The 27,954-nt window shown below is 45.9% G+C and overlaps 2 protein-coding genes across 2 annotated transcripts in view; both read right to left on the reverse strand.

The window, feature by feature from the left end:
* On the reverse strand, window positions 1–27,884 carry fasn (fatty acid synthase). The gene is made up of 40 exons (XM_085761716.1): window positions 27,755–27,884; window positions 22,573–22,725; window positions 22,303–22,476; window positions 21,419–21,619; window positions 20,758–20,880; window positions 18,196–18,311; window positions 17,948–18,082; window positions 16,699–17,161; window positions 16,349–16,536; window positions 15,473–15,662; window positions 15,285–15,379; window positions 15,038–15,172; window positions 14,216–14,419; window positions 13,862–13,977; window positions 13,484–13,656; window positions 13,175–13,366; window positions 12,989–13,069; window positions 12,567–12,752; window positions 12,275–12,454; window positions 11,971–12,174; window positions 11,054–11,370; window positions 10,541–10,942; window positions 10,161–10,325; window positions 9,818–9,933; window positions 9,483–9,637; window positions 8,655–8,858; window positions 8,419–8,569; window positions 7,981–8,159; window positions 7,540–7,659; window positions 6,932–7,054; window positions 6,484–6,707; window positions 6,153–6,348; window positions 5,896–6,047; window positions 5,047–5,138; window positions 4,562–4,956; window positions 3,170–3,580; window positions 2,862–3,073; window positions 1,910–2,008; window positions 1,449–1,700; window positions 1–1,253 (listed from the first exon to the last, which is right to left on the reverse strand). Exons 1-40 carry the CDS (start codon window positions 27,879–27,881, stop codon window positions 1,116–1,118), a joined length of 7,539 nt encoding a protein of 2,512 aa, XP_085617842.1. The 5' UTR covers window positions 27,882–27,884; the 3' UTR covers window positions 1–1,115.
* ccdc57 (coiled-coil domain containing 57) overlaps window positions 27,755–27,954 on the reverse strand; it is a 47,739-nt gene continuing 47,539 nt past the window's right edge. The window contains exon 20 of the mRNA XM_085761719.1: window positions 27,755–27,890. Coding sequence (XP_085617845.1) covers window positions 27,874–27,890 — 17 coding nt within the window. The 3' untranslated portion in view covers window positions 27,755–27,873. The remainder of the gene's footprint in view (window positions 27,891–27,954) is intronic.

The following is a 27,954-nucleotide window of genomic DNA, read 5'->3' on the forward strand; positions in this document are numbered from 1 at the left end:
TTACTTAGTGAGATGCTTTTATTAGTCGTAACAATACATACTGGCAATATTACAATACAAGAGAAGAGCATACACTGTCACTTCCTTCTCCTTTTCGTTGCGGTCAGTCCCCCCGCCGGCCTCCAGTCCACAGACCCGTCATTGACCAGAGCGGAGGCCTCAGGGTCGGCCTGGCTGCTGCGTGGGACTGGACTGCTGCTGGGTCATGAGAGCAGGTGAGGTCACGGGAGTCAGAGACAGATCGGGGTGGGGGGGGTTGGGACTGTTCGCCTGCTGTTCGGATCAGTAATGTTCCACATACAACGGGCGCTTTAACTAGTCATTTACAACCTAGAAGCAGAGTTAATGAAGACGTCGTGTGTAACAAACCTACTCAGTACGTCACTACGGGTCAAATACTGTTAACTGTCACCGGTCTCAACCTAACGGTTTCCTGTGTGCCTTCCAGTGTGTCAGTGGATGGGGGGGGCGGGGGGTAACAACACAGTGGGTGAGAGGTTATCACGTGGCTGCTGGCTTTAAACTCACAGACACAGAAAAACACCATTTGCACGTTTGTTTGTTTGCATTGAAGCTGCAGAATGTCACAGAGACAACTGATTGGTTGAACGACCGCTTCCGACGGTGTGATAGTGGTGAGGTTACACACATGCACAGTTAACGCTTCATTAGTACCAGGACATGAGAGAGCGGCGGAGTTTGACATTGTCTTTTTTTTTTTTTTTCACGGCGTCCTGTCGGCAGCTCGGTGTGGAACTCTTTATTATCGCAGACGACACGACAGGAGCTCTGACAGGTTACAGAGCGTCTACTGGACCAGAGAGACTGGAGAAGGTGCAGTGAGGAGGAATAAGGTGCTTCTGGGGTATTAGGGGCAAAAAAAAATAAAAATAAAATGGCACACAATGTAAACATGCTACGTCCAAAGACTCGACTGTATCATATACTGTTCAACTTAGTCAAACCTACGCTGTCGACTACGTGGAGGAAGAGGCCTGCTTTTGGGAGGAATGTTATTGAATTAGCGTGAAAAGGTGGAGGGCGGGGCTGGGGGGAGGGGGAGAGGGGGAGAGGGGGAGAGGGGGAGAGGGAGGAAGGGGAGGGGAGGGGCTGATCTAGCCCTCCCTCGCCGTGACCCGCGGCTCAGCCAGTGAGCTGTGGATGATGCTGCTGATGGACTCCACCCCCTCTCCCTCCAGGAAGGTCCGGTGGTCTCCCTCGATGACGTGGACCGACACCTTGCCGTCGCACACCTGGAGGACGACACACACACACACACACAGGCTGCTCAGCATCTCAGTGGACACGTTGTCATGATTATATAGTGGAAATAAAAAAAGCTATATAATAAAATAGATAAATAAAAGAATAAATAATAAAAATAAAAAAATCATATAATAAAGATATAATAATCATAATACTAAGATCATGGTGAGCGTCTACGTTACCTCGCCGAGCTTGTAGTCAGCTCCCAGGTTCTGTTCGTATTCGCTGCTGGTTTTGGCGCGCAGTAGTGTCACGTTGCCGTGGTATTTGTCGGCGGGCACGTAGCCGTCGGCGGCTTTCAGTTTGTAGTAGAAGGTCGTTGCCGCGAAGTGCAGCGAGTCTCTGCTGATGTTCTTGTGGCTGGAGGTGATGAGGTCCACGGCCACGTTGACTCGAGCCTCCAGGTCCGACAGCGGGAGCAGAGTCTCCAGGAGCTGCAGGGAGGAGGAGGAGGAGGAGGAGGAGGAGGAGGAGGAGGAGGAGGAGGAGGAGGAGGAGGAGGAGGAGGAGGAGGAAGAGGAAGAGGAGAATGAACCAGCTTGAACCAGCCTGACATCATGTAATGTCTCACATCACTCCACATCTGGTTTGTCAACACATCTGTAACCTCCAGTCCACCTGGATGTGTGTCTGCTGTATTTACCTTGTTGTACTCGATGCCAGTGAACTGCTGGATGAAGGCACACAAGGCTTCAGTTTCAGCCTCAGACTCGTTCCCTGGCGTCAGCTTGGCTCTGTAGCTCTGGAGGACAAACACAATCACATATTAATGACTTTAAACATCAAGTCTGTCATCAGACTGCAGTACATCAGTCAGTCATATTCCTTTTTCATTTCTGCTGAGTGTTATTCAGACTTTTTTGTTGTTGTTGTTTTTTTCATTTGTATTGGGCCATTTAAATGTCTCATGCAATGTGAATGAAATGTGTGAAATACATAAATAAATCCTGTATAGATTTCACACATCCCCAGAGAAAGCAGAATGATCTAATGTATGTCTGAATGTATATATGTTTATAATGTAGGTATGTATATATTCAGAAAAATTGATGTTCAAGAATGATATGAAGACTGTTGCATGGCAACTAGGATGATGAGCTGTTGTCTGGTCTGCAGCCAGTATTTTCATCTATTTTATTTATTTATTATTGTTTTGATACATACATTATCTAGTTTGTAAAAAGATTTATTGAAAACAAGGTTCCCCTTGACATAAGTTTGCTTCTTTCTGCCAGCTTCATTCAGGAGTTGCATTATTCTTTTTTGTGGCTCAGGTGGTAGAGCGGGTCATCCAATGATCAGAGGGTTGGCGGTTCGAATCCCGCTCTGTCCCAGTTGCTGCCATAGTGGCAAGACACCTTACCCACCTTGCTCCTGAAGGGTCGTGGTTAGCGCCTTGCATGGCAGCTTCCGCCATCAGTGTGTGAATGTGTGTGTGAATGGGTGAATGTGATGTACTGGCTTTGGGTATCGTTCAGGTATAGTAAAGCGCTATATAAATACAGACCATTTACCATTTATATTGAACCGTTTTGTTTTTCTCTTTTTTCAATAAATGAAACAAATAAATAAACTAAACTAAAAACTAAACTAACCTGTGTGTACGCTGCCACGTAGGAGTGTGATCCATCAAACAGGAAGAGATACTCCACGGAGCAGTTCTGGCTCTGCAGCTGAGAGCACATCTCAAACGCCACGCAGGCACCGAAGGAGTAGCCGGCGATCCGGTACGGCCCGTCAGGCTGCACCTGCCTGATGCAGGACACGTAGTAGGCCGCCATGGACTGGATGCTGTCCAGAGGAGCAGCTGGAGGGAGGAGGGAGGAGGAGAGGAGAGGATGAGCCACAGTGAAACCCTCACACTCAGGTTATGTGTGTGTGTGTGTGTGTTAGTGTTGAATACCTTTGGTGCACTGCAGGCCGTAGCAAGGCACGCTGAGCTTGGAGGCGAGCGTCTTGAAGGCGGCGATGGAGCCCTCGATGGGATGGATGAGGAACAGCGGCCTCTCCTGGCTCTGGACCTTGTTGAGCGGCGTCACCGTGGGGCCGTTGGGGTTGACCAGCAGCTGGGTCAGGTCCGAGTCCAGCAGGGCGCGGACGCTGTCCCTCTTGGCGCTCTCCGTCTTCCCGCCGCCTCCCCCCGGCTTGGACAGCTCCCGCAGCTTGTTGATGGTGAGCTGGCGGATCTCCCTCATCGCCATGACGATGTCGTAGTCGCGCTCCAGGGTCTGACGCACCTCCACGCCCATCAGGGAGTCCAGGCCCAGATCGGCCAACGAGGCGTCGGCGTTCAAGCTGCTCACGTCCCGCACACCTGAGGAGGAAGAAAGAAGCAGGTCAACACTACAACTACAAGTACTGTAGTGTACAGATACCACAGCTCATTACACTCATTTGATCTCAGATTTACCCCAATGTAACTGATTCATGTAATAGGTGCATTCCACTGTTTAAAAATACAGGATGGAAATATTAGACAAAAATAAATACAGCCAGTTCTAGGTCAGGGAGTGAAATGGAATGAGTTATTACTGCAGAGATGTGTGAGATATGTGTGTGTGAATGCACATGTGTGTGTTTTCATCTGGATGTATGAGAACAAAACAAACAAAACACAACTCCGCCCACACCAGTACATCTTTCCCAGAATGAGAGAATAAATTAGCTTTACAAAAGAAAAATAGATATTTATACAACTGTACACCTTATCTATGTGTCTACTGTTTTATGTAAATCAATTTGGGCTGCTTCTTTCTGCATGAAACGTGCTCTATAAATAAAGTTTGATTGAGTGATTGATGGATTGAAACACAAACACCTAGTTTAGCCCTCCTGTTGTCCTCCTGGGTCAAGGAAGGAAGGACGAAAGGAAGGAAGGAAGGCAGGACGGACAAAGGGAAAGATAGGAGGAAAGAAGGAAGGGAAAAAGGAAGGAAAGATAGATGGAGGGAGGGAACAAACTGGGTCAAAAAAGAAGGAAGAAGGAAGGACAAAGGGAAAGAAAGAAGGGAGGAAGGAAGGAAGGAAGGGAAAAGGGATTGTGGAAAGAAGGAAGGGAAAAAATAAGGAAAGAAAGATGGAGGGAGGGAACAGATCAGGTCAATTGGATCCAAAGAGGAAGGAAGAAGAAGTACAGTAAAGACAAAGGAATGGAAGTAAGGAAGGGAAAAATGATTGTGGAAAGAAGGAAGGGAGAAATGAAGGAAAGAAGGAAAGATGGAGGAAGGGAACAGAACAGAAGGCCAACAGGAGGGAGTGTCTTAGTGTTTCAGTGGTTTAGTGTGTGAGCTCTCACCCAGGATGTGAGCCACAGCCTCCACCAGGTCTCTCTGACTGCCGCCCTCGCTCTTCACCACCGTCCTCTCTGCCAGCACGAAGCTGGACATGACGGGCTGCCGCTGGCACAGGAACACGTCCAGCACCTCCATGCAGGAGGCGATCCTCTGCGGCAGGGTGCCGCCGATCACCGCGTCGTTCCCGCCCATCGTCTCCAGCACCACGCCCACGTCGCCGATGGCGCCCCACTGGATGGCCAGCCCGGGCAGGCCGTCGTGGCGCCGCTTTTCGCACACGCGCTCCATGGTGGAGTTGGCGTAGCCGTAGTTGCTTTGGCCGGCGTTTCCACGGCCACAGCTGACCGAGGAGAAGGCCACGAAGTATTTGAGCTCCGGACACGTCTTTCTTGTCACCCTGCGGAGGGACGGGACGTCAGAGTGTCAGGAGTCAGAGAGAAGACAACAACAGTGAGAGTGAGAGTGAGAGTGTGTGTGTGTGTGTTACCTGTCCAAGTTCATGGTGCCGTCATATTTAGGTTTGTTAACGTCGACGAAGTGCTGAGGTGTCAGATTCTCCAACATGCCGTCTTTCAGAACCTGGGATTGATCAATCCAACATGTTTATGAGTGTGGATCAAAGTGGGATTTTAAAGGAGACATATTATGGAAATATCACTTTTTGATGGCTCTTTAACATATATTTGGCTGCTTGTCTTGCCTTCTGGCCCTCAAAATGTGAGAATTGACAAAAGAAATCTGTTGTGTTCAGGCTCCCTAGGTTGAAATCCATGTGGAGTAGAAGCAGCAACATGTTTTTTATTTCATTTATTCGTTTATTTCTAATGGGACTGCATATTCATGAAGATACAAAATAACTTGTTGTAAATACACCAGCTTTAGCTCTGGAGCTAATTTCCATCTGTAAAGATTTACATCTGAGAGTAAAGTCAATATACTAACTCTGCCACAATGCCAATGCTATCTAGTTTAGCACTGTGGCTAATGGCAGCAATGGCAGAGACAGAATCATCAGTATTATTCTGTCTGAACCGGATCCTACAGCTGCATAGAGAGAGACTTCATTTAGGGCTACAAACATCAGTCTCATACTGAAGTGACTGCATCACTGTGGGCGTCATTTTCAGATGGTCATGAAGCTCAGCACAAAGTGTTGTGGTGGTCCAGCCAATAGTAGCTGAGATATTTCAGTCAGGTGACAGACAGACAGCTGCTCACAGACTCATGGAGCTTTAGCAAGAAATAAGTTATTGTAAATATCTTTTTGTTTCCATGGCATAAGAAGTAGGCAGGGTTTAAGTGATCAAAGTGATGGTGGCCGAGCTTGGTGCGTTACCATGGCGAGATTGAAGATGCCTCCCACTGGTCCCAGCCCTTTGGCCTCAGAGATGAGTCGCTCCGCTCCCTTCATCGTGATGACGTCACTGGTCGACACCAGCACCTCCAGGCCTTGACTACGCCATTCCCGCACTCGCTTTGCCTGGTATCCTAGCAACAAGTACAACATGAACGGTGAGGATAAACTAGTAAACAGCAGCACACGGTGCACACGGTGGCATCAAGCTGAAAGCTGCTTGTTTCATCGCCTGTTACCGTTCCTGATGCCCGATCTGGACGTCAGCACCAGCTTCCTGGCTCCTCTCTCCATGAGCCACTGGGCCAGCTCCAGACCGAAGCCCCCCAGGCCCCCTGTGATGATGTAAGAGTGGGAGGGGACACAGAACGTGCGACAGATGGCTGGAACGGGGGAGGCCGCCTGGACTTGTGACCCCTTCTCCTCATGACAGACCTGTTTGACAAGAAGAACAGTGAGAGGATGTTAACAGCTGCAGCATCTGGATCCAACATGTACTCTTCTTATTTCTGCTGCCCCATCATGATTAAGTCTTTGTCTCCTCCCACTGAGGTCAGAGGTGAAACTCACCTGCAGCAGGACCTTGCCAATGTGTTTGCCCTGAGCCATGTATCTGAACGCCTCCTCCACATGGTCCCTTTCAAACACCGTTGTCTTCAGAGGCTTGACTACACCTCCCACAATGCCCTCCTTCAGAAGCTGGGACACTTCCTCCCACTCCCGGTTACCCTCCTCAAACAGAGCGTCCAGCAGGATGCCGTGGAACGCCACGTTCTTCAGGAAGAGGGCCATGCCTGCGGAGATCACAGCAACAACACCACACTGATGAGTCAGCCATTCAAGTCATGAGTCAGCAAAACACCTCCAGTGAGTGGCATCCCTGCACATTTCCAATCATACATAGTCTTAGTGGTCTTGCTGTGCTAATTCCCCTCCTCATTCTTTTTCAGTCAACTGTGTATTAAGTGGAATATAAGCTATTTAATTAATAATTTTATACTGTATATATTTCACTGACCCAGAGGAGAGTTGTTGGACAGGTCGTATTTGCCGATCTCCAGGAATCGTCCGTGTCGGGCGAGGCAGCGGATACTGGCCTGCAGCTTCTCCTCAGCCAGAGAGTTCAGCACCACATCCACACCTGAAACACACACACACACACAACACGTCACAAAAACAGTTCTGTGGTCTGCAGCAACTTTGGTTCCTTAGCTTGAGAACAGTTATGCTGTCTATGCTGTATTTATCCATGTTGTATCTGGGATCTGCTAATCTGTGCACTGTGAAAATGTCACTTAAACTAAGATGGACTTTTAATCACCAGCTTCTTTAAACAGACAGTTTTATTTCACTTGTTTCCAAAGTGCCTGTTATAAATCCCTTTGTTTCTTTTAGGGGATATCTGTTAAACAAAATGAAGTGTATTTAGCAACAACTACAATCTCAGTAAAAACCCACATACATCCGCTTCCACCCCTCACATCCTTTTCAGGACCTTCACAATAAAAGTACCTAACAGAACATAACATAACATAATTAGTTGAGACTTAATATCTACTGTACTTAGAATGAAAACAATAACGCAATACAACACTACACCCGTTGTGTGTATTGTTGTTGACTGACCTTTTCCCTGTGTGTGGAGCAGGATGTGCTGCTCAAACGAAGTGTCTCTGGAGTTGGCGAAGGACTCTGCTGAGAGCTGAGGGAACCTCTCCTGCAGGTAGGCACGCTTCTCTGTGGAGCCTGTTTCAAGTCAAACACATGACAGAGACAACGGTGAAGAACTGATCCTGTTCCATCACCGTCTCACTACCAGTGTGAGTCATAATAATTTTATTTACTACATAGCACCTTTCAAAAACGAGTTACAAAGTGCTGTTCAACAGAAATAAAAACACATCAGATAGAATTGCCTGACAACATCATAATAAAACCACCAAGAGAAGTAAAGATTAGAATAAAATAAAATAAAATAAAATTGGACATCAACAAAGCAATCAAACAACAACAATAAAACAAAATGAAGAGACGGCCAATCGATAAAAGTGAGTGTGAACCACTGACCGACTGTGGTGAAGACTTTGCATTTCTTGCTGAGTGCGATGGCGATGGCGGCCTGGCCGACGCCCCCTGACCCTGAGTGGATGAGCACTGACTCCCCATGGCGCAGCCTGCCGCGCACCACCAGGGAGTAGTAGGCTGTGGCGTAGACCACAGGCACCGAGGCCGCCTGCTCCAGAGTCCTGCACACACACACACACACACACACACACACACACACACACACACACACACACACACACATGCATCAGGAGTGTAGTGTAATCCCAACCTCTTCCAGTTGTTGAAAACTACTAGAACTGTAAGTTCAAACTGTAAGTCTTGACATTTTATTTCTTTATTTTACTTCTATGCTACTGTTGCTAGTGAATTTCCCACATGTGGGATTAATAAAATAAAAATAAAAAAAGTCTTATGTCTCTTTACAACTGTGACACTGACCAGCTGGAGGGAACATCCCACAGGAAGCGTTTGTCTGCGTTCACACTTGTTGCCAGGCCCTCAGCAGGCAGCAGCCCCATCACGCGCCGACCACTGGGATCCCGACCGGAAAACTCCATACCCAACATGCACTGCTGCAGAGCCAGGTCCCCTACACCATGTATAAGAAACAGGTTATGTGACTGTGGGAGCTTGACTGCAGATGTTTTTCCTATATTTGTCGGTCTCCTACACACCTGGAATAGCGTCTGGTGGGAGTTTGCCGGTGGCAAGCATGATGTCCCTGAAGTTGAGCGAGCTGTAGTAGACGCGGCACTGCTGCATGTTAGGGTTGCTCTTTGCAGAGTGGGAGGGCGGGGAGGCGATCCACCGCAGAGAGGAGAGGTCACCACGAGTCAACACGTTGACGTAGGCCCGCTCTGTCAACTCTTCACTCAGATCTGCAGCAAAACACACACAAAGACGTCAGGGGAGGTGTTGGAGGAAGGTTGGTAAATGCACATTGAAGTTTGTTATAGATAAAAACATCAGAAGAAGTCATGGTTGTGGTGAACAACAGTTACAGGATCAGATTAGGACTGGGTTTGAAAATATAGATTTTCTGATTCCTTCACCTGAAAGATCCAATATTGATTCATAATAATTCATAATTCATATCTGTGTGACCTGCAAGATCTGCAAGATCTGTGATCAGGCTGCTGTTTACAATTTGTTGTGTCCATTCGCTGCTGAAATGTGCACATTGAATCATCACCCATGACTGCACTGAAGAGTCGCACTGTTTACTCCTGTAGTGGGTCATGTTAATTAAATGTGCATTATGTAACTACTTTTTAATGTAAACATTTATGTTTTTAATAATGCACCAGGTTAGAGAGTTCCATTTTTGTACAAATTGCAGCATTAGTTCTGTGAAAATCTATTTAACAACCAAGCAAAGTCGGAAATATGTCTAAATGAATCGATATTGTATGAATCGGGGACGTTGTGAATCGGAATCGGATCAGTTCAGTAAGTCAGTAGTGATACCCAGCCCTAAATCAGAGTAAGTGATATTCAGGTACCGCGGGTGATGAGCTGGTGTCTGAAGACGCCCCATCGTCCATCTCTGAACACGTTCATGACCAGATCTCCCTCCAGCACCGACTGCATGGACTTATGGGCCGGCTGCAGGCTTGGTGCTTCTGAAGACTCGTTTAGATTAGACACAAACGCGCAGCTGTTGAAAAGGAAGGAGAAAAGCAGGAAAAGGACATTAAAAATGGACCATCTATATTCTGGTTTACTGGATTATGAACACATTTCAATCAGGGACTGGTTACAGTTTTTCATTTTACAATTACAGTTTATTATTATCCAAAATCCTGGTGCCAGAGTGTGTACGGTACATGTGTCCTACCGTATTCTGTTGCCGCCGGGCTCCTGTCGTAGACAGTTGACCATTCCCACAATGCCACAGTTGGCCTGAGAAGCGGTCAGCCACACTGGAGAGTCTGATGACTCCGCCAACATCGCCTGTCACACAGATCCACACAGTTACTCACAGCTCTAACAAGGCCTGGGCAAAGTCATTGGAATTGTACTTTTCTATCACAATTTCGGCATCGATTAGTATTATTAGTATTCGTATAAGTATTATATTATTGTGGCGTGGTTATATTATGACTTATGTAATATCAGTACATTTCAGGACACTGTTGGACATTTTTAAACTCTGACTCATAGAGGTATATGGTACCCACCTTGAGTGTGTCCACCCACTTGTAGTCGGTGCTGTCCACTGGAAGGAAAGCAGGCTCTCTGCTTGTGGGCTGACAGCGACAGAGGAAGAGGGCCGAGCCGTAGAAAGATTTCCTGACGGCCACCAGTCTGACGGAGGCTTTTGAGAACACCTTCTCCCACTCAGCCTTTCAAGAGGAGGGGGAAAAATATATCAGCAAAGCTTCACCTGTTCTTCATCAGCTCGCCTCACTGAGAACAGCTTCAAATCGAGCTTCTATCAAAAAGAGGAACTAATTCTCTTCTGAGAAGCTGCATAGCAGTGATGTGTAGAAGATATGAAAAGAACTAAGACTGATTTAATGAAAAATAATTAAATGAGGATCACACTGTCTCTACAGACCTGTGTGAGGAGTCCCTGCTGGCTGTTACTCTGAGCAGTGCTGGAGAGGAAGGCCACAGTTTCCCCCAGAGTCTCTCCCTTCAGCAGGGTGTGGAGGAGGACAAACCCTCCCTGCTTGGCTCCAGAAGACAGATGTTCCACCAGCAGTTTGGGCTCCGTCCTCAGAGGGCCCCAGGCGTGGTTACACACCACCAGGTCTGCCCCTCCCACTGCACCGCCGGGAGCCGGGCCCGTCAGGGGATCCCACTGAGCCGGGGTGACGCCCAGCTCCTCCATGGCGGCTTGCTGGGGGGTTAAGAGATCCAGGTTTGTCGCCGTGGCGGTGTAGTCCACATGCAGCATGGGCTGGATGTTGAGGAGGGGGACCACGCGGGAGAAGAGCTGGCCATCGTTGGAGAAAGCCTGCAGGGGTCAGAGAGGTGGAGACGGTTGAAGTCTGAATATTTCTGCATCTGGATGAAACATGTTTGTTTGTTTGTTTTTTGGGGTTTGCATCTAGTTTTCAAGTCTTACCTCCAGGACTTTGATCTTGCCGGGCGTGCTGTTCTCCATGGTGGTGTCCAGGCAGTGTCTGAGGGTGGGGTTGTCCAGCAGGCCCTGCAGCAGGCTGTCCTGCAGCAGACACGCCCGCTCCTTCTCCACCGTCTGCTCCAACTCCGAGTGAAGGTTCCCGTTGAGCTCCAGGCTGCAGAGCAGGGACAGCAGCCGCACCAGGCCGGGCTGAGAGGGCTCTGGGCCCGGGACGGGGCCGTCCGCCTCCCCCTGCAGGCCGGGGATGGAGAGCTTGACGCCGTGGGGGGCCAACTTCCGCTGGAGTCTGTGGATCAGACCTGGATGGAGAGAGTGAACATGTTTTCAGATTCAGATTCAGATTTACTTTATTTATCCCCAGAGGGAAATCTTTCTTTGTTACAAACCTCTGAATTGTAAGCGAAATCAAAACAAAGTGAGATATACATAGATAAATAAAAGTATTATTCCTAAAATAAAAGCAAAATAAGAACAGAATAAGATAAGATAAAATAGAATAAGAATGAATAAAAATAAAAATTTGATAATAATTCACATATGTACAAGTACTTGGCATTAAAGGGATAGTTTAACATTTTGGCAAATTGGCCCATTGCCATAATGCCTATAGTCATAGCAGTAGGTTTGTTACCTTTAATTGTCAGTGCAAGCTATTTTTAGAACAGCAGAGCTGCTCTAAATAAATAATTAGTAAGTTTCTTTTATTGGAACATAAGACCACAAATGCCAGCTATCAATACTATGAGAAACCCCTGTCATGTTTAGATAGTGGACTTTTACACTGCTGTAATTTAAGTTAAATATTAAAACAGTCTAAGCTGTGCATTAAATATTTACTGGAAATCTGAGGAGATTAAATTGATGCATCCACAGAGACGACAGACACTTCATCTCTTCACCTTTGCAGAGTCTCAGCTGCTCTGCCAGTTTCCCATTGGCTGTCAGGCACTCTGTCTCCACGTAGGGAACGAACACAAACTCCTCCAGGGTGGGGGGGGTCTGCTGCTGCTGCCGACGGGGGGCCACAGTGGCGTGCAGACCGCTGATCTGGACTCCTCCGGCGACAATGTTGTCAAGGCAACGGTTTACGGTGACGTCCGCAGCTGGAGAAACGAGAGAAAAGTTGAGGTGGTGTTCAACACATCTTCATTCAGGTAAACACGTTTGGTTAAACACAGACGTGCGTTGTCACATGACACTTACCCTGTTTTTCATCAGTATAATCACAGATCTTCTCCTTGTGGACGGTCGGGTCCACGCACACCGAGCGGATTCTGGTGGGCAGACGCAGGCTACGACCCGACAGCCCCACCACGATCATCTGCAGCATGGTGTCCAGGAAGGTCACCCAGTTTCCTGTCCACTGCAGCTTCCCGCTGTCTCCTGGAAACAGCCAATCACATGACAGTGGTCAATCAGCAATTGCTCACTAAAAAGAAATACATAAATAAACCCACATGGAGAGACACACATACAACCCTCACATGACCGTTACCTGCGTTGTTGGACTCCAAAATGCCTTGGAAGGTCTTCCCGTAGTCGTAGCCGCGCAGGCGCAGCTCTTTGTAGATGTCGTGTGCCGTCAGCTTCATTTTGGGGTCGGCGTCATCGTTGGCGACTCGCTGGCTTATCTGTCTGTGGAATGAGTCGAGGGCTGCATCCTCCAGGAGGCTCACCTTACCTGAGAACCACAGGTGGACATTTTCATTTTCTCTGTTGATGCTGGTCTAGCATAGCTGCAGTTCTCTGCTTCAGGTAGAAGGGACTTCAATATTTTTTATTTTGTTTAACAGCTTTGAGACAGCTGTGATTCTTAGGTGGATATTTGCTCTGTCTGGTACCAAAATATCCGCCACACCACAACCTATAACTTTGTGAGAAATGTTTCTACAAACAAGACCTAGAGAAGCTACCCACCGCTGACCGCCAGGTTTCCGTTCTCTGAAACCTCGAACCTGCTGGTGGCAGGCATGAGACGCACCTCCAACTGGACGGAGCCTGAGAGAAAGAGGGGTGAAAAGAAAAGACAGAGAGGTAAAGACAGATGATTGAACAGGAAATACCATCGGCCCATAACTGCCAAAAGTGCTGCTCCTCTCTCACCAGTCTTTGGTAGGATGGTGGCTCTGTGGATGGTGACGTCCTCAAAGGTCACAGGGGTGTTGTCCATGACGGCCCCCAGGCTTCTCAAAAATGTGCGCCAGGCCAGCACCAGGTAGCCCGTTGCCGGGTAGAGGACGCGCCCATCGATGCAGTGACCAAGCAGGTAGTAGTCTGGAGACTCTGGGTTTATCTCTGTTGTTGGACACAGACCAAGTGGTCAGAATGAATGATAACACCATGTCAGGCTTAATTTCATGAGAGGATAGATGCAGAGATGAGCTGAGTTTAATCCAGATGTGCATTTCTTACCGATGTTATAGACGGTGGCAGAGTTGGATCCGCCTGAACCGGAGGAGAAATCCTCCACCTTGGGGACATCCCAGGTCTGGGCGTGGTCCCAGTTCACCAAGGGGGAGATCAAAGGGGTCCCAACTGGAACAGGATACTTCACTGGGCAGAGGTTGTTGCTGCCCACATTAATGCTGAGGAGGTGAATCAAAAAGATGTCAATATTAACAGATAAAGACATCTTATAAGAGACAATACACCGAGATGCAATGTATAGTTGAATCCAAACCGAATCGTAGACTGGTGAATCGTAATTGAATTGAATCATGTAATGTGGCCAGTGAAGATGCACACCACTATCAAAAACCATTTAATTTAGACAGTGAGGCATTCACTGACCCGCTCATGTAGACCTTGCCAATATTTGAGAGGAAGAACTCCAGGTTGTTGGCGTGGCCTCTCTTCATCAAAGGGAGGCTGGTGCTTGTTTGCTTCAGGCTGCGCTTCAGGATGGCCTGTGGAAAAACATGAAGTTAAGAATTAAATGGTTTCCAGACTTTTGTTTTAAACCAGAGCCACAATTACTTTTTTCCCCATGGCCATACAGAATCAGTATTACAGCATATTAAAAGTAATAGACGACAGAACTCTCTAAGCAGCTTAAACAATGATAACACAGTGGGTACATGCGTCAGAAGGAAAGCACACACACTGAGAACCGTTTGTTATTTGATAACAACGTGCTGGACGTACCTGCAGCAGAGCGTGAGGCGCTATCTCCACCACCACAGCGTTTTCAGGAACCATGCTGAGGCCTTCCTGGAACAGCACGGGGCTCACCAGGTTGTTGACGTGGTAGTCGGCCGAGCTGTACAGAGCCAGAGGAGAGCCCCAGTCAGACTGAGGGATGCTGGTGCTCACCCAGCGGGGCGATCGCTGCCGCGGCTCCTTGATCACCTACACACAGGAACACACGTTTATTAAATTCAGATACATGAAAACATAACAATAACACATCTCACATATAATTTATATATATACGTATATATATATTGTACAATACAAGTGACAAACATAAAAGACATGACACAGCACAAGACAGGAAAGACCTAACCCGGCAACACAGCAGCCGTAAAAGTAAATGAATTGATTGAAAAAAAAAAGAGCAAAACAAGAGAAGCTGAATATAAATATCAGCAGCCAATCAAAGAGAGTTAAATAATAAAAACAGAACACCTCTCTTTTTTCCCTTTCCTCCTTCATTTCCCCTCCCTTTTCCCCTTCTCATTCCCTAATTTTTGTCCCCCTTTCCCGCTTGCCCTTTCTCTTTTCCTCTCCCCTGTCCTCCCTCCCCTCTTCCTAACTTTCTATTTATTATGTGAAGTTCCATACAAAACATATAGATAATGAAATGAGACCAAACATACCATCTCACATGGTATCTCACTTAAGCATGGCTTTAGATATAAAGCTGCCCCATCAGGATATAAGACAAAGCTGGATCCTAATTCTTATTAATGAATTTCCAGCAGCGTCACTGCTGCATACTGCTGCGTGCTGCTGCTAGCTACGTACCTTCTTCAGAGCCGCCAGCAGGGCGGGAGCGATGGAGGCCATGTAGTAGGAATGGAAAGCAACGCCAGCGCTGCGCACCTCTTTGGCAAACACTCCCTGCTCCTTCAGCTCAGACACAAACTTGGTGATTGCATCCTGGAGAAACAAACACACAACTAACCTGTCAACACACACTGCACCACAACCCATAACATTGTGAGAAATGTTTCTTTTTATGTAAAGGACAAAGTCTGACAAAGCGTCTGACCTGAGGACCAGAGATGGTGACAGTGTCCTCAGCGTTGTGGCAGGCAGGGACGATTCCCTGAGGACACTGAGCTATGCACTCCTTCCAGGTTAGTCCTGGAACACAGAGACAAGCCAAAGGGTGAGAGATGTGTAATATATAACAAAATAAATCAATGAAAACACAATTCCAAAAACACAATCACTTACCCACTGCAGCCATGCCTCCTGGAGGAAGGTTGGCCTCCTTGATGCAGCGGCCTCTCCAGTAGGCAGCCAGGATGGCCTCGGTGTGGCTGAGGGAGCCGTCAGCGTAGCCGCAGGCCAGCTCTCCCACAGAGTGGCCCACGATGCCGTCGGGCTGCAGACCCAGCTTCGTGAGCAGGTCGATCTGAGCAATCTGCAAAGGAACGTCAAAGAACACACAACGCAACCTTACTCACACACTTCCTGTACTTACATGGCTGTACAGACCAAAACAACCCACTTATGTAGCATGAAGTCCAATAGCACACACGTGCTGAGCTACAGAATGCAGTCTTGTATCTTACCCTAACCTTAACTACCGTAAAATTCAGAATACAAGTCGCAGTCTATTTTTGAGGGTCTCAAACTGGGAAAACAAAGTTTAGTTTTCTATTCCTATTTTTTAATAAAATGCTATACAAGTTATTCCACAAGTTGGCATCTAAAAATTTAAAAACATATGTATGGCTTCTGTCGATTTCAGAGATAAATGATCAGAATGATGTATCATCTAGGACAGGGGTGGGTAGACTTTTTGTCTCAGGGGCCACAATGAGTTCTAAAATTTGACGGGCCAGGCAAGGATCAGATAGAGAGTGTTTGTGTGAACTAATATTACATGTAAATCCATTACCTAATAATTATAATAATAATAAACACAATTGGACAATTTTGTGCCAATATTTAAAGAGGCAGTTAAAAAAAGCCCAATGGGCCACATATGGCTCACAGCTCTGATCTAGGAGGTGAAATGGGAAAACTAGAAATAGTTGCACTGTAAATATGAAAATCCCATCAATAAGCCCTTGGTGAGCAGCCGGCATCACGTCACCACTCTACCTGTATGGCAGCGAGGCCCACGAAGGCGTTAACGGTGTCTTCAAATGTGGTTTCATCCGCCTCCATCAGCAGACGAGACACCACCAGGCCGGTGTCCTTCAGGGCCGTGTCTGACCGCAGGATGGACTCTTTGAAGTCCTGCAGCTGCATGAGACTGCGGCCCATCCCTGCCCACTGGGTCCCCATACCTGTTGAACGATCACACACCTTAGTAATAATAATAATAATAATAATAATAATAATAATAGTTTTGAATTGTAATTCTCTCGATTGAAAAAGTTGCTGTCACATCTGTAAATCACTTAAACTGGAATCTGAAATCCGATCAATCTGTTTCTTTGATGACTCACCTGAGCAGACGTACCAGAGCGGCCGGGCCGAGGCCTGGGCCTGCTGCACTTCCATGGCGTCACTCTGAGAGCCAATCAGAGCGTAGCCTCTGTAGGGCATGCTGGTGGTGGGGGCTCCTGAGACCTCGTTGAGCAGAGACAGGAAGTCGTCATTGGTGGAGTTTTCCTTGCCCTTCTGCAGCAGGGTGTTGACAGCGTCCTCCGTGCGGCCACAGGCCTGCAGCACCCTGGGCAGCGTCCTGGGCGGCGACGTCGTCTCGGCCCGTTTCTCGTTTGGCCGAAGGATCACGTGAACGTTTGAGCCGCCGAATCCGAATGAGTTGATGCCGACTATGCCTCCTCGGATGGGAATGGGCCGGTCGACCACTTGAACCCGGCCGTCGGTGAGGGCGGGGATGTCGGTGTTCGGGCTGTTGAAGTGCAGGTTGGGAGCCCAGACTCCACGCTCCAGAGAAAGCAACACCTGGGGGAGGGATTTCAGACAACTGTTAAAGGGATAGTTCAACATTTTTGGCAAACTGGCTCATTGCCATAATCGCTATAGTCATAGTAGTAGGTTCGTTACCTTTAATCGTCAGTGCAAGCTATTTTTTAGAACAGTGGAGCAGAGCTGCTCAGAGCTACGCTACGGAGGCTAATGGAATTTCTTGGTTTCCCTCATCAAACTCATCAAATACACAATCCACCAACTCCAAAACGCTCTGGTGGACAAGTTGTGACCTGCACATTCACCACGCTTTATGAGCCTCCGTAGCGTAGCTCTGAGCAGCTTGCGGCTCTGCTCCACCATTCTAAAAAATAGCCTACTCCTAAAACTATAGGGATTATGGCAATGGGCCAATTTGCCGAAATGAAAATGAAATGATTTAAAATAAAACCAAAGACAAGATGAAAGGTAGGGTTTTATTATGGCTAAAATAATTAGAATATTCATGATCAAATCCTTTGTACACTGAATGAAGGAGGGGGAGGAGGATGACAGAGAGGAAACAGATTCTATGAATTTTCCGTAAAACTAAGGAAACCTAAAAAAGACGTGTTCCTTTCAATGTTGAGCAAGAAAAACAAGGGGGCTCTGAGGAAACGTGCTGCTGTGCAGAAGTGATTTAGAGGTGGGAGGTTCACACCACAGAGTGGCTTCTGGTTGTGTGTGTGAGAATATCGAGGGAAGGGAGAACAAAGGAGAGGAAGAGGATGTGGTTGTTTTAATCTCCAGCGCAGCCACTAACACAAGTGCTGTTGTTCTGACCTTTGACAGGGCAGCCAGACCAGAGGCCGGTTCTGGGTGTCCCATGTTGGATTTGGTGGAGCCGATGAGCAGAGGCTCTCGCTTTGATTCACAGAACACACCGACGATGCCGTTCACTTCCTGTGGGTCCCCGACCTGCACACGGAGAAACAGAAGTTAATAGTGACAGTTGGAGAAGGAAAACATGCAGAATGTTTTTATGAATCGTTTTTATTAGTCTGGAAACTAGATGGTTGTTGTACACTGACCTTCGTCCCTGTGCCGTGGGCTTCGACGTACTCCACCTGCTCAGGAGTGATGTTTGCCTCCTGGTAGAGAGAACGAACCAACCTCTGCTGCATGTCACCTGAAGGAAACGTTACACCTGCAGGACCGAGAGGAGAGTGTTAGGAGAACAGTGTCCTGTAACTGCTCTACTCACATCACACATACTGCTCAAATTTGAACTTTGCTTCCTCCGAATAGTGACCCAGTATGACCAGGTCAGGTCAGGTGATCAAAGAGGTTGTAAACAAACCAACAATTCATACACTACTAGTACAGTAAGTGCAGTGGGTCACAGCATTTTGTCAACAGTGATGAGTGACAACAGATTGTGTCTGACCCCTTCAGGCTTATTTTTAGTAAACTCCCTCTGCTCCCACTCCTCAGAAATACCAAACATAGAACAGTATGATGTCATTATTAGTGAAGAAAGGGCAAACAAAACAAAACAAAACGCAGTTTGCAATAAACCATATTTTAACTAACTAGACTGCAAAAAATGCAGTGAATCTCTTACGACTAAAAATGATGCTTGATTTTGTATTGTTATAATTGTTATCTAGTTACAAAAGGAAGAGAAAAAATGTGTCCATCAGAAATTCCCCTGTGCCAGTGGAGGGGCGTGTCTGTGTTTGCCTAACAGTAGCTGTGTGTGTGATAAGAGCGGCGACGGGGGAACAAGTGACTGAGTAAACACACTGGTGGAGAGCAGACGGTGGGCTGTTACCAGTTGTACTGAGGGGTAAAGACAACACCGGCTGCTGGACATTTTTCACTGTTGTCAACCGTCACATTATTTTTATTATGAAGCATTAAAAGCAGAACATCACGGCTGTTATGATCACCTGTCTTCTCTATTCACCTTATTCTCCGGGGCAACCATGGAGTCAATGGAACGCTGTGAGATTGTGTTGGAACTTCCGGTGACGACCGGAAGTCGTATAGTACATTAGCGGTAGCTTGATTATTTGAGTCCGTTCTCAGCTGTTTCTTGTTGGCAAATCCGGGTTTTTTTTCCCGTTGTCGATTGCAAAAAATGACGAGCATTATAAAGAGGAAGCTACAATCACTGGAAGAAAACGTGTGAGTTTTTATAGCAGTTGAGCATCGACCTCATCTTCTGTCCCAGTGTGTGTGGAGCTCTGTACGACCTGCACCCACCTCCATCTACTCTAGAGTCTGGTTAAAAATAATTAAATAAATCCCCGTGTCCCCGCTGATTTCAGCCAAGGTGAGCAGCTTGTTTGGAGAGTAGGAGCGAATTAAAAAAAAAAAAAAAGAACCGCTATCACAGCCCGAAGCAACACTGTTAATGCACATAAGAGGCTGCTTTTAATTTCTGACAGCTGGACATTGCGCTATACTTTTAATTATGAAGCTTTATCCATTTAAACAAAATAAACTAGAGGAACAACTTTCATGTTTAAATTGTGTTTTATAGCCTACTTTTATATATTTTACTGATCGCAATTCAGGCTGGGTGTGCGTATGAAAATATGCTACATCTCTTTTCTTTTCTTTTTTTTTGGAGGGGGCGGGGGGTAGTTTAGGTGACAAAGACATTTTTAACTGTGAAAATAGAGATGTATTCAATATTTGCATTTGGGCAATACTGCTGTAGGCGAAACAAGTTTATTCATGGCCACATTTAAGTTACAGTAGTTGAGGGAGGGTTTTATTTCTAAATCCCTCCGTTTATTTCTTTTACACATTAGCGAGCAGGTTCACAGCGTGAACAGCGTGTCCCGACCCGACCAGGCTCTGGACACGGAGCAGAGACCCAGGTCCGATAGTGCAAGGCTCTCTCTGAAGCAGAGGATGAGGCCAGCTTCACTCAGTCTTCACAGACAGTCCAGAGTTGAACGAGTTTCTGATCATATAGTTGTCAGTTTGCTCCAGGTGACAGTCGACCCTCACAACAAAACCCCCCCCCTCCCCCCCCCTCTCTCAGTAAATAGTTCCGACGTCCATGCTGCAGCTTATATCCAAGTAATATAATAGCCTATATATAAATGAGCTCCTGACGCTCAGCTCAACAGTTGGTAAACAGCAGCGGATCAGCTGATCTCTCCCTCCGTACTGGTTCTGCCAGCTCCACTTGGATTTCAAAGTAAAAGTCACGCTGTAAATGAGTTAAATTGTGAAACAGCGGCGCTTTTATAGCCGATTTTAGGATTAAACTCTGAATATATGAGCTAAACATCTGTTACCATAAGTTTCCATGGCGATCTAGCTGGGTTGAAAGAGAGAGTACAGGAAAGCCTGGCTTTAGACTCAATAAAAAATATATAATTATAAAATATAACCCACTAAACTCGCTTCGAAGTACACCCCTCAAGTGTTGTCCATGTTGATTTGATTGTCTGTATTGTAATTGTCCCGCAATATACTGCAAATTCAGTCGATTGTTTACATCAGTTTTTACTTCCGCATTTGACCGGAAGTCGTAACACAATCGCGGCCAAACCGGAAGTGGCAAAGTGGGCGGGGCTACATAAGGTGAATAGATTCAGTGAAATCTTTACACCGTCTCTGTGTCTCCTCACCTTGCTCTTTGTATCCGTCTGTGTTGTTGCCAGCGTTCACCACTGTGGCGTACACCCTTCTAGCCGCCGATCGCTTGGTCAGCAGCACTGCCACTGCTGCCTCTGAGCGACAGTATCCATTTCCTGGAGGGAGCAGAAATGTATTGTTTAATACTGGTCAACACACACACACACACACTCAATGAGTGCAACACAAATGTAAAAGAAACACCATATAAACCAGCATTTAAATGTTATGGCTAAATGAGAGATGAACTTGAGGAGATGAGCAGCTATGAAACATGGCTGCAGATAATATAGTAAAAGAATATATTTCAATTAAGCCTATTAAGTAAGCCTTGTGGCTTGATTGTGTTATCCCGACCATTTGTTTTAATTATGGTGAAGAGATTTATCATGTTTTATAACATTTCAAATAAAGTCAATCAATCAATAAATTACAAAACAATCCGTTTAACCTAAATATAATTACTGCAAAATATAATAAAACTTATGCCAAGCAGCATATTGAAAACAGAATGGTGCCTGAAGACATTTAAAGTCCTTATCAGACAGACAGAGACAGACTGGTCTCCAGCCAGATGGACCCAGAGGCCGTCACTATTCATGGTCTGTGTCTCAAACCACTGAGTCATGGGAGCACACCGTGACTTCCATTTACCCGATGAGTCGAAGGACTTGCAGGTCCCCTCAGGACTCAGCATGCCCAGTTTCATGAACTGCACTGAGGTGTTTGGCTTGAGCAGCAGGTTGACTCCCCCCACCAGCGCGGCGTCACACTGGCCCTGGCGAATGGCGTGGAAGGCGTTTTCTAAAGCCAGCAGGCTGGAGGAGCAGGCTGTGTCGATGGCAGTGCTGGGGCCTGGACCAGGAGGAGGAGGAAGAGGAGGAGGAGGAGGAGGAGGAGGAGGAGCACAGGTTAAAGCAAGAAACAGAAAGGGTAACCAGGGACAACCGGGAGTGATAACGGGATCTAAAATGGAGAATAGCTGAATAAATGACATTCCCTTCAAACTGTGTCTGATGCTGCTGAACAATCAACTGAGTCTATTTTATCCACAGCATCTATCTATTATCTTATTTGAAAGACTACATAAAAATGAACAGATACAGATTCAATAAAGGCTTTGAAACTGGATTAGATTTGATGAAATGTTTTCCAACCACAACCCTACAGTATATTACTGTCAACATGTTCCTCATGAGGAAGAAACAAACTGCTCAGGATGTTAGGTATAATGATACAGATGAATGTGTCTCTGCCAGCTCAAGGCAATGAAATTTAAAAAATTTAAAAAGCACCAGACATTCAGTACATACTATATATGAAACATTTTAGTTAGTAATACCGATAGATAGACAATATATAATAAATAACATACTATACTAAAAGATAGTGAAGTATATATTCACTTTATGGCTTTATGGCATTAGCAGCATACAGCAGGTGCTGATATAAATTCAGAGGTGTGGTAGTATGGAGAGAGTATTATCAAATAAACTAGAAGACAAAGACTGAAAGCCTCTGTGTGTGTGTGTGCGTACCACTGAAGTCAAAGAAGTAGGAGAGTCTGTTGGCCAACATGGCGCGCTGACAGCCCGTCATGCTGTAGCCCAGCAGCTCCTCTGGGTCTCTGCTGAACGCCTCACCGGCCTCCGAGCCGCTCACCCCGATGTAAACTCCTGTCTTACTGCCTCGCAGCTCGGTCGGGTTCAGTCCTGCATCCAAACCAAACCATTTGGTCAGTGTTGCAATTCCCAGAAAACATTCATCTGTTCTATTCCTACTTGTGATCTTTAACACCGTTTCCTCACCTCCATCTACAATGGCCTCGTAGGCGATCTCCAGCATGAGGCGGAGCTGCGGGTCCATGGTGTTGGCCTGTTTGGGGTGGACGCCGAAGAACGAGGCATCGAAGTGGCTGATGTCCTTCAGTTTGCCGTTCCTCTTTGGAAGACCGTACAAGCCTGGAGAACAGGAGAGGTGGAGAAAATTCATCTTTAGAAAAAATCTTCTTACAAGAAATAGGCTCTGAGCCACATGTCGAGGAATTACATCCACACCAAAAACAACTTTCTGAGCTTCTAAGAAAATGTTTGTTAGGTACAGATGATGAGCCATCTCTTGGTATAATCAATGTTGTTTCACTACTAGCTCTGACACACCAATAAAGAAAACTTTGATGGGTGAGTTTTTCAAAGAATTATATTTGCAGGAAGAAAAAGTAAAAAACCAGCAGCAGCCACAGAGAAGTGATTTGAGGTAAAGACTTTTCTTCAGTTTGGATAAAACTGAAGGGAAGAGACAATGTTTCTATATGACAGGTCCTTCCTATGGTGGAGACCATTTGAGTTGTGCCCACACAGGCTGTGAAGACAGTTGCTTATTTCCTGCACTTTTCATAGCACATTCCTAGTGAGACAGCCTGGTAGAGAGCAGTTCAATATTTCCAATCTAGATGTTGAACTTGTCCGCAAAAAGATTTCCTATTGAGGTTTTAAAATAAGAGAAAACACATCAAATATAGACAATTCATCTTCCCACCCACAGTTAAAAAGTTTTACACTTTCTGCATCCTCCATCCTCCATCCTGACTGGACACTAGCTACATTACACTGATCAGGAATAACATTCTGACCACTGACAGATGAAGTGAATAATACTTCATCACGGCACCTGTTAGTGGGTGGGATATATTAGGCAGCAGGTGAACATTTTGTCTACAAGTTGATGCTTTAGAAGCAGGAAAAATGGCCAGTTTAAGGATTTGATCCAGTGTGACCAGGACGACTGGGTCTCTCATGAGAAAAACTGCAGCTCTTGTGGGTCTGCAGTGATCAGGATCTATCAAAGTGATCCAAGGAAGGAACAGGGGTGAAGATGCTGGTTCTGATAGAAAGCTGTCAGCTCAGTACAGTTTGTTGTGCATGTGAGTTTGCTGTGAGTGTGTCCTGCAGGGGGAGCTGCTCTCTTTACCATACACCACCAAAAAAAGGGACTAATTCAAATTCTACTCAAAAGCTGCAAAAAAAAAAAAAACCTCCAACAGTGTGAGCTCAGTTCCTCTCTGCAGCATCTCTGGATACGCTGCAGGTTTGCAGATACAGTCGGTGAACACAACGTGAGTTTGGTCCGAGAGGCACAAAAACTTTGCAGCTGTTCAGTGAACAACAACAACACAACAGGAGGCTGCTCACACCCACTGCACTTCCAGCACCACAATAACCTGTTTTCATTTGACAATTTCAGCTTGTGTGCAGATGATGATGACAAATTAATCAGTGAGTTCCAGTCAAGCTGTCACTCACTGCTGGAGAGAGCTAAAACTACTGTAAACTGACTCCAGCACAGAATACACATCAGATTTGTGTCACTTTTATCTCAATCTACAGACACACTGTTGAAATATTTCCTTAATCACATGTCAAATGAATGAAAGTCTATTTAAAGAGCCATTAAAAGTTCTTTGAATCAAAGCAAAGTTCAACGAGGTCACCTTACTCCCACTTGCGGTGAACTGGTTCACACTCAGACTTTCTGTTTTTTTTTTGGGAGGGGGGGGGCACACTGGTACCATTGAGGCCGAGTCCTCGCTCCAGCTTTAAACCCAGCCTGCATGCCATCCTCTCTCTCTCTCCCTCTCTTTCTCTCCTCTGACGCCTGTTGTTTCCCCATTTTCATCTTTCCTTTTTCATCTTCGTTTCCCTCCCTGTCACTTTCCCAGAGGCCGTGAACCTCTGGTCGCTTTCTCTGTCCCCCCGCCTCCTCCTATTCTCTGCCTCCTCTCCCTTGATGCCCGGTGTGTGGTCTCGGCCGTGTCAGCTGGTCCACTCCAACCCTTTCAACACATGAATGTGAGCTCGAGATGGCTGCCAGAGGGATGGGCCCTTTGTGGAGAGAGAGAGAGAGAGGAGAAAACTTCCAGCAAGAGATGGAGGATGGGAAAGACGGGGACAATGGAGACCAGAGAGGAAAAAAGGAAATTAAAAGCTTGAATTTAAAATTAAAGTGGGACAGGGTGGAATGATTCAGAGAGTGAAGCTGCCAACAGTGATACTCAGCATTTTGCTTGTGCTTCTCTCTCTTTCTGTGGACCAGCCAGCTCAAACTGACAGAGAAATAAGGAAATGGACAAGGCCATGTTCAGACACAGTTCAGCTCTGCTTGGAAAAAAAAAACAGCCCATTCATCTGAATGAGACCAGTCTGGCAACAGGCTGCCAACACAGAAAGGCTCTGGGAAACAGTGCAGGAGAGTTAAAGCAGGTTCAACTGCTGCTGACACAGAGTGACGCCCACCACATTGGCCAGTCACACACATGAGGGGCCACACACAGCAGGTGGACTAGTTTGTGTACATTTCTACAGTCTGACCACTGCTTACTGTCCCTGACAGGAGTATGAAAAGTTTAGTTTTCCTTTTTATATGTTCTTTTTTAGCAGTTTTGCAGAGAGTGTGGTGGGTGTGTGCAATGTATTAGTGAAACACATCTAAATGTTAAAGGTCCAGTGTGTAATAATTGTCAAGGTTTATTTGCAAAATCTGAATATACTACCCATAAAAGTATTTGTATAAGTGTATAATCGCTATAAAATAAAATTTGTTTGGTTTTCTTAGCCTTATAATTATTCTTTTATAATGTGACGGTTTTCCCTCCATTTTACACACTGGACCTGTAAAATGTGAATATTACAGTAATCTTTAAAGTAAGAAGAGGTAAACTTATTGAAAACACAGTTACATCATCAAAACTGCAGGATTTTCCATTTCCTCTCCATATCTCTAAGTTGGCAGTCTTCTTCTTCTTCCCTGCCTTTGTTTGCACATTGCTGTCATTCTTTGTGTGTTACCTCCACCTGTAGATCGCTGGAACGGTGTGAAACTATTGGCAGGAGTGTGAATCACACCACCTGTGCGTGCTGACTCGTCTTCATGCACGTGCAAGCATAACAACGACCCACTCATAAAGAAACTTCTGATATCGACGTTGATCTTCTAATCTTGATCTGAGACAAAAGCAAATAAGTGGATTTCCCCATGCGTTGACCTATTCCTTTACCTGATTGAGCTAATTCCATTAGAAAGGCAAAGTCATGTCTCCCTGGTGGTTTGGATCAGGAGGCGTGGCCTGCAGTATTATCTCTGACTAAACTGATCCCGGACAGGCTTTCTGCATACACAGCCCAGAGGCCTGTACTGAGAGGCAGGTTCAACATACCCAGGGGGCATCCTCCAGTTACCCAGCTTCACTTAACCTAACAATCACGTTAAGCAGTCACACAACGGTGAATCAATCCAGGGTTTCCCACTCTAGGTATGAGCGAGTTCACATGAAACGGGCGGAGTTTGCAGCATCTGACCAATCACAGAAATGGACACGTCTGACAGCAGCTGCAGCAGCAGAGCGGAGTGTTTCACTAACGAGGAGCAGACAATAATTCTGCAGCAACATGAAGAACTGAAGATCAAATCCAGACAGAAAGCAACGCAGTCACTGCAGGAGATGCAGAGAATTTCTGACTGTGTAAATGCTTAAGAGCTTCATTCTAAAATCACTACTCCATCATTATGGGATAGCTCAGGACAGGAATCACATTAGTGTATGGGAAGATGGTTGTGACAAAGGGATGGTTGTAACAGCATCAATTTCATCAACAAGGGATAACATTAGAGTTATGTAAATATCATGTGTACCCACTCACTACCTGACATTGCATGTGAATGTGCATGGCTCTATGAGAAGTGTGTAGGTTTTACAACCAAAAAACATGTTTTTAGGTAAGAAACTAATCTATTGGACCAAGTCTAAATGTTGACTAGTATCGATACCGTTGACGTTTGAATTAGGTAACTTGTATAAGATGATAGAGCAGGTTAATGTGAGTTGCTTCATCAGTGTTTATTTCAAACCACCATGCTGGTTGGTACAGCTGGTCAAACAGTGATTGACAGGGGTGGGGATGGTTGTAACACCTTTTATCTTTGATGTTTTATTAAGTGTCAAACATCTTTCCTGGAATTTTACAGGGATTATTAGCTGCTCCCCTATTCCTCTAAACTGGCCTGTTGTGGTGTGTATGTATTGCAGAGCGTTAGTGGGACATTGAGCACACGACTCCGGTGTCACTGGACACACAGGCTACGGTTTGATCAGCTGACAGAGGTTTACCTTTGACACAGAATCCCCTCATTAACTACCCGACTACCAGGGCAGGTTGAAACACAACCTGGGGTAAACTGTAACAGTGAGATTGAAAACTAAAAACTGAAACCACACCACAAAATATGGATCTATGTGAGTTTATTGTGCATGTTCCAACAGTAAAGCATCTTTCTATGGTTCAGTATGAACAAAAAGAACTCATCACTGATGGTTAAATGAACAACAGTTACAGTGATGTGGATCCTAACATTAGAAAGCTATCTTAAAGAACATCTTCTGATAATACCAATGAATGTTGTAGAAGCAGCTAATAATCCGTGTAAAATTCCAAAAAAGAGGGTTGACACTTAATAAAACAACAAAGATAAAAGATGTTACAACCACCTTAGAGATCTTAGAGATGTTCATCTAAAAACTAAAAATATCAGGAGTCTCTGACGGTCGAACACTCGCTTCAGAGCATCTTCTTACGATCAGTGCAGGTTTTTTTCTGTATTTTTGTGTATGTACTGTAGCCTACAACATTCACACACCTAACAACAATGATGGCATTTTCCAAGAGAACTGATTGGTCAGGAGGCGGAGCATTTATACCTGCCGATCTCAATCTGCAACAAAACCTGTGAACCACTGCCATGGTATGTAAAACCCAGACTTCACCCTGAAGTTACCTCACTAGGCTCAAATCCTGCTTGGTAGTACAGGCCCCAGGCCAGTTTCATGGCATGATCTCACAATATGATATAGATGCACTAAACAGCAGTTCACTTCAGCTCAGAAAACTAAGCAGCAGGACAGAAGAGGAAAGAAAAAAAAACATTGTGCAGTCTCACCTGGTGTCCATCTCCGGTTGTCCTCTGTCACCATGTCCACACCATTGATAAGGTTTTCCCAGAATTCTTCCAGATTGTTGGATTCAGGCAAACGCCCCGATATACCTGCTATGACTATCTCATCCATGCTGAATCACTGTGAACAGAGAGAGAGAGAGAGGTGTCAACAATAGGGCTGCAACTAACGATTATTTTCATTA

The sequence above is a fragment of the Trachurus japonicus genome, chromosome 19 (assembly GCF_045865225.1).
Source record: "Trachurus japonicus isolate A0001 chromosome 19, Traja_1.0".
In the NCBI taxonomy this organism is placed as follows: Eukaryota; Metazoa; Chordata; class Actinopteri; order Carangiformes; family Carangidae; genus Trachurus; species Trachurus japonicus.

What these genes read in the sequence shown, in the direction of transcription:
- fasn (XM_085761716.1), bottom strand. Translation starts at nt 27,881, where the DNA reads ATGGATGAGATAGTCATAGCAGGTATATCGGGGCGTTTGCCTGAATCC. An exon ending in CGAGGCCATTGTAGATGGAG is followed by an intron (nt 22,477 to 22,572) that starts GTGAGGAAACGG and finishes GTTTGGATGCAG; the next exon opens with GACTGAACCCGACCGAGCTG. An exon ending in GCTCTGGTACGTCTGCTCAG is followed by an intron (nt 16,537 to 16,698) that starts GTGAGTCATCAA and finishes ATCGTTCAACAG; the next exon opens with GTATGGGGACCCAGTGGGCA.